The 14,523-nt window shown below is 38.0% G+C and overlaps 1 protein-coding gene across 1 annotated transcript in view; it reads right to left on the bottom strand.

The window, feature by feature from the left end:
- The window catches only part of LOC150083610 (uncharacterized), a 90,103-nt gene extending 76,418 nt beyond the window's left edge, over positions 1 to 13,685 (bottom strand). The window contains exon 1 of the mRNA XM_090378540.1: positions 13,479 to 13,685. Within this exon, the coding sequence (XP_090234666.1) occupies positions 13,479 to 13,584 (106 nt within the window). The 5' untranslated portion in view covers positions 13,585 to 13,685. The remainder of the gene's footprint in view (positions 1 to 13,478) is intronic.
- Between the last annotated feature and the right edge of the window lie 838 nt (positions 13,686 to 14,523).

Here is a 14,523-nt window from a genome sequence, read left to right as displayed (position 1 = left end):
CATAGAACACTTGGCCATTGCCGAGCACTTCTGGTCAACCCAACACAACATTGACCCACACCACGATGTCGTGGTTGCTGATTGGTCCTCCCATTACCGGTGCCGTACCTGGTTGGAGTCGTTGCACATCACATGCTCTAATACTTCAGTCAACAGAAGCAGTGGATGTCGTGTCTGTTTGTTATTTGGTTTTTAGGAGCATTAGCAACTAAGGCCATATTGCTCCGGGATATGCAGTGGTCATTCTCTGACCTTTCCGCATCTTCTGTATTTGGTGGTGACGGGCTCGAACCCCAGTCTAATCAAGAAGCGTGTGCTACACACTGCTGCTCCTTCCCACCTGGCTATGGAGGTGCTAGATGTCGTGTCCACCCTATTACTGAAGCAACCATTCTCATGAGTGACAAGTGTTGGCAAGGTTTGCATACGTCACAACCACAGGTTTCAACATCAAACAGTTAACTATTACATCACACAGTTCACTATACATGTCTGGCACTACACGCCCTTATGTTCTACATTCCTAAACTGTCAGTTTGACTGATGAAGGTTACCATAATTATGTTTTACAATTTAATATTAAACTTGTCATTTATTTATTCTGTCTTCCGTTTCGCTCTGTAAAAAAAAAAAAAAAAAGGTAAACTGCAGCCATTATCAACCCACTGCAGGATGGAAGCCTCCTCAACAATTCATGCTGAGGGAAATGGACCATAATCTGCCACGCTGGTCCAGTGTAGGTTGGCAGTTCGACTGTATTTAGCAATCAGGGGCTTGAACCCCCGGTTTACTCAGAGCGTATGCTACTACACTCTTGCTTCTGACCACTCAGCTACGCAGGCCGTTTTCGCTCTGTGCTACGTAATAACTCACCATAATGAATCCAGAGTGCACAGGCCTCTTTAACTATAACTAATCAGAATGATATTCTTGACTGTTTGCTCCAAATATGCCAGGACAAAATAAAAAGAGAAATTAAAGAAGCTTCATTCATAGCTGTCATGGCTGATGACACAACAGATGTTTCAGAACATATACAAATGGTAACTGTTCTGTTACGAACTGAATGGAGACATTTTTGAGCATTTTTGGGGTTTTTTTCACTCAAGAAAACCAAACAGCAGACAAAATATCGGAGTGCATTCTAGATCAGTTAGACATAATCCTCAAAGGAAATACTTAAAAATTGGTTGCTCAAACATTTGATGGCGCAAGTGTGATGAAAGGCAAGAAAGGGGGAGTTCAGGGTAAACTAAAAGAAGTGTGCAAAAATGCACATTTTATTCACTGCTATGCACACCAACTGAATCTGATGGTGAGAAATGCAGCAAGTAGTACCCAAGATTCAAGAATATTCTTTTCGTACCTCATGTCGATACCAACATTTTTCTTGAGATCACTACAGCGTCTCTGTTCTCGGAAAGCATATGGACAGCCGTGTTGCCTGACCTTCCCCTACAAGATGGAACTTCAATACACGCACTGTGAACAGTGTTTATGAAAATTCTGAATCCTTAAAAAAGTGCATGGAGGAACTACAAGCGACAGCAAATGCAGATAAGACAATTTCAGAAGCAACTAAAATTTTTCACATCTTCAGTAATGAAAAATTCAAGTTCTGGTTAGAACTTTTCTATCAGATAATGCCTCACGTGGAAGTTATTCCACGTTAATGCAATCCCAAAAAATTGAAGCAGTTAAAATACATGAATATACAGGAAACTTTAAGAATGCCATTCTAAAAATCAGGAATTCAATGTACTGTACTGTGAAAATCCTTCAAAAACACTCGTGATTGAAGCGAAGGAAGTACGCGACTATATAAGTGTTGACATAGGTGAGAAATATTCTTTTACAAAGCAATTATTTGCTGCTAAATTGTTTAACAAAAAGAACTTTGTTATTTTCCGTACGAAAATGCCCATGGAAGAGGTACGGGAGACTACTGAGGCATATCCCATGATTGAAAGAGAAAAACTTCTTATGGAATTACAAGTTTTCTATAGCAGACATGATCTACACAATTATTACAAATTAACTTACTTGCTAAAATTTATCTCAGAAAATAATCTAGCTGAACTGTTCTTGGTGAACTTACAAAACTCATAAAAGTTCTTTTGACCATTCCGATGACTACTTCAGAGCCCGAATGTTGCCATTCGACATTAAAAAGAATAAAAACATTTTTAAGGAGCACTATGAATCAGGAAAGGCTAAATGATCAAGCAATGCTGTCAATAGAGAAAAGCTTGGAAAAACAAATTACAGAGTTTGGAGACTAGGCACCGGCGAGGTGATCTGATAGAGGTGTATAAGGCTTTGAATGGTTTGAGCATGCTCAATGCCAATGGGATTCTTCATCTTGCTCAGAATAATCAGCTCAGAGGGCATAAATTCAAATTGAGGAAGGATGGATGTCAGATAGATGTGCGGAAATTTGCCTTTGGCCAGCGGGTGGTTGGTTGGTGGAACCGACTTCCATCACTTGTTGTTGAAGTTGATAGCCTAAACAAATTTAAGGCTCAACTGGACAGGTATTTCGAGCGAACGGAGGGGTGAAATGGGAGTGATGTTTTTTTTTTTTTTTTTTTGGCTGATGCTGAATAAGCTTGCTTTCTTGCATCATATGCCTCTACTAATGCTAACAGTGCACCAAACTTGAATGAAAAAGTTGTTAATCTATTTTCAACAAATAAAAACCGAAGAATGGATTTTGTTTTTAAATAAAATTTCAAGTCTGTTAATGGTAAATTTCTAGTTAATGTTTTGTAGTACTTTTAACTTGTTCATTATTATTACTGTGTATGTCTACATGTCTTATAACTAAGGCAATTTAATGTAACTTTAAGGTGCAGCACCCACAAACATCAGAATCACAAGCCGCCACTGATATTTGAGTGCTGTATTATCTTCAAACAGCACAGTTTACCGATGTACCATGCCAGTCAAGGAATACTTCAGACAATAAAATTATATTAAAGCATGCTTTCAATAAAAGACATGATCAAACATCAAAGAACATATAATATTCAAGACAAAGTTAAATAAGAACATAAAAATGAAAACAGGCTAAATGAAACCCTGCTGGAAAATATGGGAAGTGGCACAAAAATTACACATTTGTATGCATTCCATGCACAGAAAAATGCATGGAATGCATACAAATTATCAGGCAACACAGAAGCCTATGATAGATATAAGCTAGATTGTAATCAAGTCACAAAGCAGTTTAGGCAAGTGAAGGCAGATTACAAGAAATCTTTGGCAAAGGATGCAAATACCCCCAGGGGGCTCATATGTGGTGAGTATGGGCTTGGCATACCCAGGGTCCTGAGCTGGATATCATCATTCTTCTCTTTCTTGGTGATTCCTCTCTCTCTCTCTCTCTCTCTCTCTCTCTCTCTGGGTAATTCAGAAAATTTTTTTTGCCTGGTGCAGCATAAGCCTCAGGCTTCCTTGCATCATATGGCTAATAATAATAATAAGAAAAATAACAAAGACTTCCTTACTTATGCAAACTCAAGAAGGAAGGGGACGAATCAGATTGGTCCACTTGATATGGTTGGTTCGATATCAAATTGATGATCCTTCTCAGGTAGCTGACAACCTGTATTTTGCATCTACATTCAAACATGAGAAAATCTGTAATGAAGTGGAGGCCAAAAGTTTATCAAACTCTAACAGGAAGCTAAATGATTTTGTAATAATTGTGAGCAAAGTGCAAGAGAAACTGTTGAACATAAGGAGGGCACCTGAGGCGGATGGGATCTATCCAGTTATATTAAAGGAGGCAGCAAAGGGTGTAAGGCTTGTCTGACCTTAGCCATAATTATAAGAGCCTCCTAGGAACTGAGGACCTCCGCTCCTCTTTGTTCCCCAGTTACTGGAGGATCAAAGGTTGGCACGAGTAATTACAGACCTGTTAGTTTAACTTCTGCTCAGAGAAAAATAATGAAGTCACTGGTTAAAGAAGCATTGCAGGATCATCTAGACAAGACTGCAATTATAGTTCAGATACAGCATGGGTTTGTTAAGGGAAAGTCTTGTCTGACCAATTTGATTGGCTACTATGATGTGGTCACAAAGGAACTGGATGCAAAAAAAAAAAAATTTTGATATCATATACTTGGATTTCAGGAAAGCTTTTTATGCGGTTGCACATGGAAGACTGCTAAACAAATTGGAGCAGTATTTATGGCATTAAGTCTAAATAGCTGCTATGGATAAAAGGATGGTAGAGCGGGAGAAGACAGAGAGTGGTAATCAATGGATACCGCTCCTCGAGAACTAATGTTATTAGTGGAGTCCCCCAGGGTTCGGTGTTGGGCCCATTGTTGTTTTGTGTATTTATCAATGATATTGATGAAGGTATATCAGGGTTAATGTCTAAGTTTACAGACAATACGAAGGTTGGCAGGATTGCTAATGACAATACACTACTGCAGGCAGGGTTGCTAATGACAATACACTACTGCAGGCAAGGTTGTTAATAGCAGTAATGACAGTACAGTAAGACTCCAACATACGTAAAAGATAGTTCCAGGACTTCTTACGTAAGTTGAGTTTTACATAACTCCGGAATGACTAATAAAATATTGATACTATATGCCTGATATGCCAAAATTACAGAAACCACATAATATCCTCAGAAGAATGAAGAAAAAGTTATATACCATAACGATTAAAAACTTTATCTGGGGACAGCGGTCAAGTAGTCGGAGTGGCACATAAGAAAAGAAAACATAAAAGGAAGAAAAAAAGCATATTATTGTACTGTAAAAACTGATATATATTTCGCACACCATGTAAGCTTTATAAGGGCTACTAAGGGAATCAAAACCAAAGTGTACACACTTAAAAAAATTTGTCTAAACCACACAATGAATCAAAGTCAGGTGATGAACTGAAGGTAACTTAAAACGTACCTGAAGCATTAATAAGATACATTAATCACAGGGTGTTGTAGGCTGAGTAGAGGTCAGGGGAGGTAAGACATAACATGAACTCTTCGATATTCATCTGTTTCTTATGCTTTTTTTTTTTTTCCTCTTCATAAATTTCGCAATACACTATCTTGAACTTTTCTTTCTATTTTCGAGAAACGTTTGGTGTTTTCATCCATTTCATCAAACACAGAGAGACTGTCCTGAATTTTACAAAACTCTTCTGCCATTTCCTTCAATTTAAACTGTTTCTTGGGTTGCTTTGATTCCTCAACAAATTCAGCTTTCCCTTGCTCCTCAACTCTTTGCACGTTCAACTGGGCTAGGTCTTCTATTGCTAAATCTTCACCTCATTTGTCCACGACCAGCTGCAATTCCTGAGATAAGTTTACAATTTCTTTGGTAACAGAAAACATCAGCTCATCTTTCTTGAAGCCTTCATTGTTAAGCTCAGAATATTTTAGAAGTTTTTTCCAAACTCCGCTCGTACAAGTTGTTATCACATCATTCCAGGCTCTTGAAATGTTGCGTATCCCATCATGTTAAACATCTTCCAAAACTGCTGCAGATCCATCTTCTGTTGCTCTGTTACATTTACAGCATCAGAAAATGTTGTCCGTATGTAATAAGCTTTGACTGCCTGGATAACTCCCTGATCCATTGGTTAAATCAAATCCGTTGTATTTGGAGGGAAGTATACCACCTTGATGTTGTGCAGATCCTCTAGATATTTAGGATGACCGGGAGCGTTGTCAAAGAGCACTAATATCTTATAAGGCACTGACATTTGTAAGCAATATTTTTCAACTTCAGGGACAAACACATTTAGAAATCATTCTTTGAACACAGTTATGTCACCCAGGCCTTTCAGTCAGCCCTGAAGTGTATAGGAAGGGATTTCTTGTCAATCAAAAAAAAGGCTAGTCTCATCCACATTAAATATTCGTTGCAGCAAATAACCACCACTTCTTATAATCTCATCCAATCTGTCCTTGAACTTTTCGGCATCTGTACTTGCTGCTTCACCACGTATGGCAACATTATGATATCCACTTCTTTTACAGAACCTATCGAACCAACCACGACTCGTAACAAAGGTGGTTTCAATATCATCGCTCTTCTTCTTAAGAGCCTCAAAAATAACATGAGCCTTAGCTTTGATGAGGCAGAGGCTTAACGGATGTGTTTTTGGATCTGGTGTTCCATCCACACAATAAGTAACTTTTCCATCTCACTTATTAGTCCTGTTCTAGGTTATTATAGTTGCATTGGTTATTATAGATGACTTCATTGGTGCCGATCGCTTCGTGTATTCTGTCTTTGTCCTTTATTATTGGGTTCCCTGTTGACACTGACAAAGCTAAATTCTGCGTGATACTTGTTGATGTTTGACCATTTCCATACATTCTTATTGTTTTAATTTTCTGACCCAAATTGATTGCTTTCCTTTTCTTGGTAGATTTACTAATACCGCTGTCACTTATTAGTCAGCACCATGATAACAGTCAAAATGAAATTTTCTCTAAAGAACTTCACAGGGTTAAGGTGGAAACACTATTGTCACCTCAAGCGAGGTCACATTTTACTAAAGCACATTTCTGGAGGTCAATACCATAAAACAAAAACAATTTGCATTTTTCGGTTTATTGAGCTTATCTGTTAGTGCCATTCTATAATAAAAACTATTATAAATGGTCTGAAATTATGTAAACTCGATCTAATTGCATTTGCAATAATACCAATAGCTGAAATTCTGTGGGTTATTATGTTATGCTGAAATATGTTTCCCCTTCCATCAAATCTTCAATCATATAAAAAACATAAATAAATTTTCAGAATCTTCTCTTCATTTTTATTTTTTAAGCTTTGTAAATTTGTCACTCGACATCTCACTTGTACAATTTGTGTGTGCTGTGTTCGTTGTTATTTATTGCCTTTTTTTTTCTTTTTACTGTTTTAAATTTTACAATCCAAAAAAAAAAGTCAGTGAACAGAAATATCAGTCAGTTAGTATGTACATAAAAAAAAAATTATATAAGTCTGAAATTACGTAAGTTGGGGGACTAACTGTAACAGGATCTAGAAAAGTTGGGCAGATGGACTGAGAGGTGGCAACTGAAGTTTAACATTGACAAATGCAAAGTACTGCATATGAGTAGCAGTAGCCCCAGAGTAATGTAGTGTGGTACTACACTCAGGGTAGTGGAGAATGAAAAAGACTTAGGGGTAATTGTGCACTCAGATATAAGTTTTCTGAACAGTACCAACACAGGCTGCCAGAGCAGCTCATGGGATCTTGTCAGTGATTTACAGGAATTCTGCTAGCAGGGATAAGGAGGTGATAGTCCCCCTTGTATAAGGCAATGGTCAAGCCACACCTTGAGTACTGCATAGAGGTTTGGAGGCCTCATTTTAGGAAGGATATATAGAGCTGCTAGAACAAGTACAGAGAATGGCAAGTGAGGGGAACACAAAAGGTTGCTTTTATCAAGAAAGGTTTAAGTTCTGCAAATTGCAGCATCCAGAACAGTGGTTTTCAACCGCAGTGCCACAGCACCTTAAGGTGCCGCAACAACATTCCAGGGGTGCCATGTAATTTGGGTTTAAGTTACTTAAACTTTTTTTTTATTTATATATTTATTCCAATATAAAAAGGTGTAGGGTGTCCATTGTACGGTATCATTTTAATTTTGTGGTGATGTTTATTTAGTACCTCTATATAAAGAATAAATTATATAAATATATATAATTTGATTTTTATGAATTATAATTTTGTTTATAGTTATATGATTATAATAACTATCATATAACATAATTTTTTAATATTGTATAATATACAGAGAGCGAATCGGATCTAAGAGACAGAAAATTGAGTAGGGGTACCACAAAATAAAATAAATTACTCAGGAGTGCCATTATTAAAAAAAAAGGTTGAAAACCATTAGTCTAGAGACTAGGCAACTGTGAGGTGATCTGATTGAGGTATATAAGGCCTTGAATGGTTTCAGCAAGCTCAAAGCTGATGGCATTCTTCCTCTTTCTCAGAGTACGCACTTGAGAGGACATAAATTCAATTTGAGGAAAGACAATTGTAGGATAGATGTACAGAAATATGCCTTTAGGCCGTGGGTGGTTGATTGGTGGAACAATACTTGTTGACATTAGACTTTAATTTCTGTAGATTATAATTTTCAGGAAATACATATGAAGGGAGGTTGTTCCAGACAGCAGAAGTTGACAGAATAAATGAGGAAGGATAAAAGTTGGCTTTGTGAGTTTGAAGTTACTGTAAAAGGATGTTGACTGGTTGCAGCACATGTTCAGACTGCTTTGGAAGAGAGAGAGAGAGTGGGAATTATAGAAGCCAATTCAGAAGAATTGGCTTCTATTGAAGCCAACTGAAGTACCTACAGAAAAGGCATGCAGCAGAACTAGAACATCTATGAGACAGAGTAGAGAGACTTTGTTGGATCATAAATTAGTCTAACTACCCTCTTTTGAATGGAATCAAGAAGCCTGAGAGAGGTTTTGAGGGCATCACCCCATATATGGGAACAATATTCTGGTAGGATGGATTTGCAATTTGTATAGAGTGAACAGCTGTTTGGAAGAAAAATAACACCAACAACAAAAGAAAACTCGGATTTTTAGATGTAGAGGAAGCAATATCTGTGACCTGCTAATGCCAAGAGAGAGCTTAGAAGTTAAGGTAATTCCCAATAGAGAAATGTGACCTTGTCTAGAAATCAGAGTGACATCAAAGAAGAATCCTTTTGGGAGATATGACAGGACTGAGTTTTAGAAGGAATGAAATCAACTAAGTTATCTTTGCCATCTACTATCACCTGCAGTGAGCAATCAGAGAGAGAACAAACACCCAATTACAAAAAAATAGTTGGCAAACCATAAGATGGAAGCTTATTTAGAAGACCATTATGCCAAAAACAATAAAAAGCCTTTGAAATTTCAAGAGCAACTGCTTGAGTTTCACCAAACTTTTCCAATGAATTTGTCTATAGAGGGGTAACATAAGCCAGTGGATCAACACTGATGATCATTGATCAGATGGAAGATTTCCAGATAGCTTAAGAGTTGGTGGCTAATAGATTTTTCCATTACTTTAGAAAAAGTAGAAATGCAATGAGATGATAATTGGATGAGAGAGATTTGTCTTCCTTTTTAGAAACTGGCTGGATATGAGAAAATTTCCAAATAAAGTAAATTTATATACATAAATTATATTACCACAGATGTTTTACCTGTGGAAATATAATTTATGTATATAAATTTACTCTGTTTGTAAATCATGTTATATGCTTTTCCTAACTTCTTATCCATTTGTTCTTAAAGTGTGGTGCTGCAATCAGGGTAACGGAGGATATAGAGAAATCTGTGGGTTGTTGTTGTGCAGTCTGATGTGGAGTTTTCTGAGCGATGCAGATGGTTGCCAGGGCAGCTCATGGGGTTTTGCCAGTCGTATGTAGTGGGTTTGGCGGCAAGGATATGAAGGCTATCGTCCCGTTGTAATAAGGCAGTGGTCGGGCCAAATATTGAGTACAGGTCTGGAGGCCTCATTTGTGGGGGGGATATGAAGCTTTTGGGACAAGTGGGGTGCTCTTGTTGGGAAGGGCTTCAGTTCTGCAAGCTGCAGCATATGAAGACTTCGCACCTGCAAGGTGGTCTGATTGAGGTGTTTGAAAATTTGAATGGCTTGGAGCTAATGGGATTCTTCCTCTTACTCAGATTGTGCACTTCGGGGAGGACAGGGGTTTGGGTTGAGGTAGGATGGTTGCAGAGGTGTGCCTTCAGCCATCAGGTGGCTGATTGCTGGAATAGGCTTCTATCTGTTGTTGTGGAAGTGGAGGGTTTGAATAAATTCAAGAATAGATAAACTATTGGAGGGGATGGATTGGTGAAATGGGAATTTTTCTTTTTTTTTTTGGCTGATGTTATATAAGCTTGCTTTCTTGCATCATTTGTCACTATTAATACTAATACTATATCAATGTGGATACCCATTTCCCAACTCTGCAAATCTTAAGGTGTTTCTGAGTTGCCTAATGGTTGGATTGGATCATTTATATTTGTGCCAAGCCAACAACATATAATTCATTTTTTATTTTATTTATTTTAGTTAACCCTTACATAAATCAGTGCAAAAATCTGCTTGTATTCGACAAATAATTCGTCATGTGTGCAAAATAAATTAACACCAGGGAGAGCCACAAAAAACCTACCCTCTTTATTAGCATTAACAACGTATCAACTCTGTGGTACTACACTGACAGTGGTAGAGAATGAAAGGGACCTGGGGGTGGTTGTGCAGGCAGATATGAAGTTCTCTGAGCAGTGCAGACGGGCTGCAAGAGTAGCTCATGGCGTATTCCTATATTGTCAATGATATATAGGAATTTTTCTAGCAGAGATAAGGAGGTGATTATTCCCTTGTATAAGGCAATGGTCAGGCCACACCTAGAGTACTGTATACAGGTCTGGAGGCCTCATTTCAGGAAGGATGTAGAGCTGCTGGAACGAGTACAGAGAAGGGCAACAAGATTAGTGAATGGAACAAAGGGGTGCTCTTACAAAGAAAGGCTTAAGTTTTGCAAATTACAGTGTCTGGAGACTAGGCACCGGCGAGGTGATCTGATAGAGGTGTATAAAGCCTTGAGTGGTTTGAGCATGCTCAATGCTGATGGGATTCTTCCTCTTGCTCAGAATAATCACCTGAGAGGGCATAAATTCAAATTGAGAAAAGACAGATGTAGGATAGATGTGAGGAAATTTGCCTTTAGCCAGCGGGAAGTTGGTTGGTGGAATAGACTTCCATCCCTTGTCGTGGAAGTTGACAGCCTAAATAAGTTTAAGGCTCAGCTGGACAGGTATTTTGAACAAACAGAGGGGTGAAGTGGAAGTGGTTGTTTTTTATTTATTTATTTTTTTGGCTGATGCTGCATAAGCTTGCTTTCTTGCATCAAATGCCTCTACTAATGCTAATGCTAAATGCTAATTATATTTAGTAGGTCTAAGATTTCATCTCTGAAATTCGAACCTAATTATTCTAAACTGAAGGATGTAGATTTGAATGGTATATGACTAATAGATTCAGCAACCAGTATCCATCTTGGTGAAACTCAACATATTACCCGGGGCCAGCATGATGGTGGTGTCACAGCGTAGCCCCATTGAGCCCCAAGTTTATAGAGATCCCACTCTCTCTAAAATAACTTCTAAGTCAGAATATTTTAATTCTGATGGCATTTGCTGTTTGAACTTTATGAATGAAATAATCTTGAATTATATAGACCTGGGCAGGGTAGATCTGGGGGGGGATAAATTTATAAATTTTATATATATATATATATATATATATATATATATATATATATATATATATATATATATATAGTTATATTATTATATATGTTATATGGCCGTAATTATTATTAGCCATATGGTGCAAGGAAGCCAGAGGCTTTTGCTGCACCAGCCAAAAAAAAAATTTCTGAGTTACCCCTGAGAGAGATTTATTTGATATTTATTAGTTAACGCAGAGAGGGAGAGAGAGAGAGAAGTAGAAAGGAATCACCAAGAAAGAGAAGACTGATGATATCCAGCTCAGGACCATGGGTCTGCCATGCCCATACTCACCAGATGCGAGCTCCTGGGGTTATTGAAAATTAAGTCGAATTTTAATTGAATTGTATCTTAAATCTTCAACCAGCCGTTATATAATATACAGTACAAGGAATAGTTACCCATACAAAGATGCATTGCAGGATCATCTAGACAAGACTGCAGCAATAATTCAGACACAGCATGGGTTTGTTAAGGGAAAGTCTTGTCTGACAAATTTGATTGGTTATTATGATGTGGTCACAAAGGAACTGGATGCAAAAAATAATTTTGATATCATATACTTGGATTTCAGGAAAGCTTTTGACACTGTTGCGCATGGAAGACTACTGTACAAATTGGAGCAGAATGGTATTAAGGGTAAGTTGCTACAATGGATAAAAGGATGGTTAAGTGGGAGAAGACAGAGGGTGGTAATCAATGGGTGCTGCTCTTCGTGGACTAATGTTATTAGTGGAGTCCCACAGGGTTCGGTGTTGGGTCCACTGTTGTTTTGTATATTTATCAATGATATTGATGAAGGTATATCAGGCTTAATGTCGAAGTTTGCAGATGACACGAAGGTTGGCAGGGTTGTTAATGATAGTAATGGCAGTGTGCTACTGCAACAGGATCTAGATAATTTGGGCAGATGGGCTAAGAAGTGGCAACTGAAGTTTAACCTTGACAAATGCAAAGTACTGCATATGGGTAGAAGTAACCCCAGAGAAATGTACCAACTGTGTGGTACTACACTTAAGGTGGTAGAAAATGAAAAAGACCTGGGAGTAATTGTGCAGTCAGATATGAAGTTTTCTGAGCAATGTAGACAGGCTGCTAGGGCAGGTCATGGGGTTTTGTCAATGATATATAGGAATTTTGCTAGCAGGGAAAAGGAGGTGATTGTCCCTCTGTATAAGGCAATGGTCAGGCCACGCCTTGAGTACTGCGTACAGGTCTGGAGGCCTCATTTTAGGAAGGATGTAGATTTGCTTGAGCGTGTACAGAGAAGAGCAACACGATTGGTGAGGGGAATGAAGGGATCCTCTTACCAAGAGAGGCTTAAGTTCTGCAAATTGCAGTGGCTGGAGAATAGGCACCTGCGCGGTGATCTGATTGAGGTCTATAAGGCCTTGAATGGGTTGAGCACGCTGAATTCTGATGGGATCCTCCCACTTGTTCAGAATACGAACCTACGGGGACATAAGTTCAAATTAAGAAAGGATAGATGTAGAATAGATGTGCGGAAATTTGCCTTTAGCCAGCGGGTGGTTAATTGCTGGAACAAACTTCCATCTGTCGTTGTGGAAGTTGATAGGTTAAATAAATTTAAGGAGGAACTGGACAGGCATTTGGAGGGTATGGTGTGATTTTTTTTTTTTTTTTTTTTGGCTGATGCTGCATAAGCTCCTACACTTGCTTTCTTGCATCAAGTGCCACTACTACTACTACAACTATAATTTTGTGTTATTGCGAAAACTGCATATTCAGTCCTATAGCATTATTGATGCTTTCGCACTATACTTATACATAGTTTACCCATACAACTTAATTTCATAAAAATAAAACTCACAGTATTTGTTACAATTCGCTCAGGCTCTAGGGAGGGCGAACAAACCGATCGCTTCCTCCTTGAACCGCCACTAGCCTCAGTACGTACACACACAAACAACTGGCACCGGCCTTGCGACTTTCAAAGTCGGTTTGGACGGTAGATGATTTTCTCGTATTCTTTTCTCAAGGTCTGGCAACCGCTGTTCTGCACTAACCACATTTTCCAAATCACAAAAATGAAAAAAAAACTGCCTATTCAGTCACATTAAATTCAAGTGAAATTCTTGGCAATAATTTACACTTGGTAAGTTACCTTGTCTACTGAGATTGGAAATGAATAATTTGATATTTATATGAAATACTTACGGAGATTACTGGTGGTTGCGACAAAGCGTAAAACTTCGGGCAATAAGCACAATACAATTGTATGTGCTAAACTGTAACCAGTGGGAGACGCAAGACGATCCATCATCAGTCCCTTGATTACTGCACTACAAAATCAATGTTTTCTGTTCCACAAAATTGTTTTCTTTGGCTACAGGAACGTACTCCAGAGCATACTTGATGCTATAAATGTGGAGAACACATTTTGATCTCTCATTGCACAGGTATCACACCAGTTAAATTTTATTTAATTACGAAATAATAATTTTGATACCTCTGGAATATGAAACTGCAAGCCGTGACCATCATCCCGTATTAACTTAAAAAAAAAAAAAAACACTATAAAATTGCATCCAATCGCACGATAAACGAAAGATATAATATAAACAGTCCCCGCGGAAGAGGCTGTCTCTACTCTAAACAAAATGGTCAATAGTACTATGATCTGTACAGTGTCTTTTATTAAGTATCATAAATCTTATCGCTCATTCCAAATTCAACGTGATTAATATATCAGAAAACTGCAAAGTCAAAAATGGTTACGATTTACAATCACAATATATTTATTATTTATTGCCGTCTAAAAACCACAAAACCAATTATCCGCACTCTCTTCTAGTGCGCAGGCTTAGTTCCTTCTCTAAGAATGTAAATTCCTCTCTCCTTCAATTGGAAACATGGAGCTTATTTTATTACCAAATAACAGAATGCAAAGAATAATATCAGGTATTGATGACTACAACTATGAAATTAATAGTTTTCGGCGTATGCTTCAATTTCTGTTTTAAAGATGCTGTAGTTCGAAATCCTAACGTTCACATATGGACATCACGGAATGTGTATTGGCTGAATGTTAAAGCAATTTATATCTTTTTTTTTTTTTTTCTGGCCAATACGTTTCTCACATAAACTTCTTGCTCATTCCGTTTCTAGCAGAAATATTTTGATGAATGGTATCACAAACCGTGACAAACGGAAGAGAGGGAGAGTAGTCGGCAGTTCTTCCCACTCCCCCTCCCCCCAAAAA

Source organism: Mastigoproctus giganteus, chromosome 7 (assembly GCF_048544385.1).
Source record: "Mastigoproctus giganteus isolate SK-2022 chromosome 7, ASM4854438v1, whole genome shotgun sequence".
NCBI classification, from domain to species: Eukaryota; Metazoa; Arthropoda; class Arachnida; order Uropygi; family Thelyphonidae; genus Mastigoproctus; species Mastigoproctus giganteus.
This window is presented reverse-complemented; position numbering and strand designations above follow the sequence as displayed.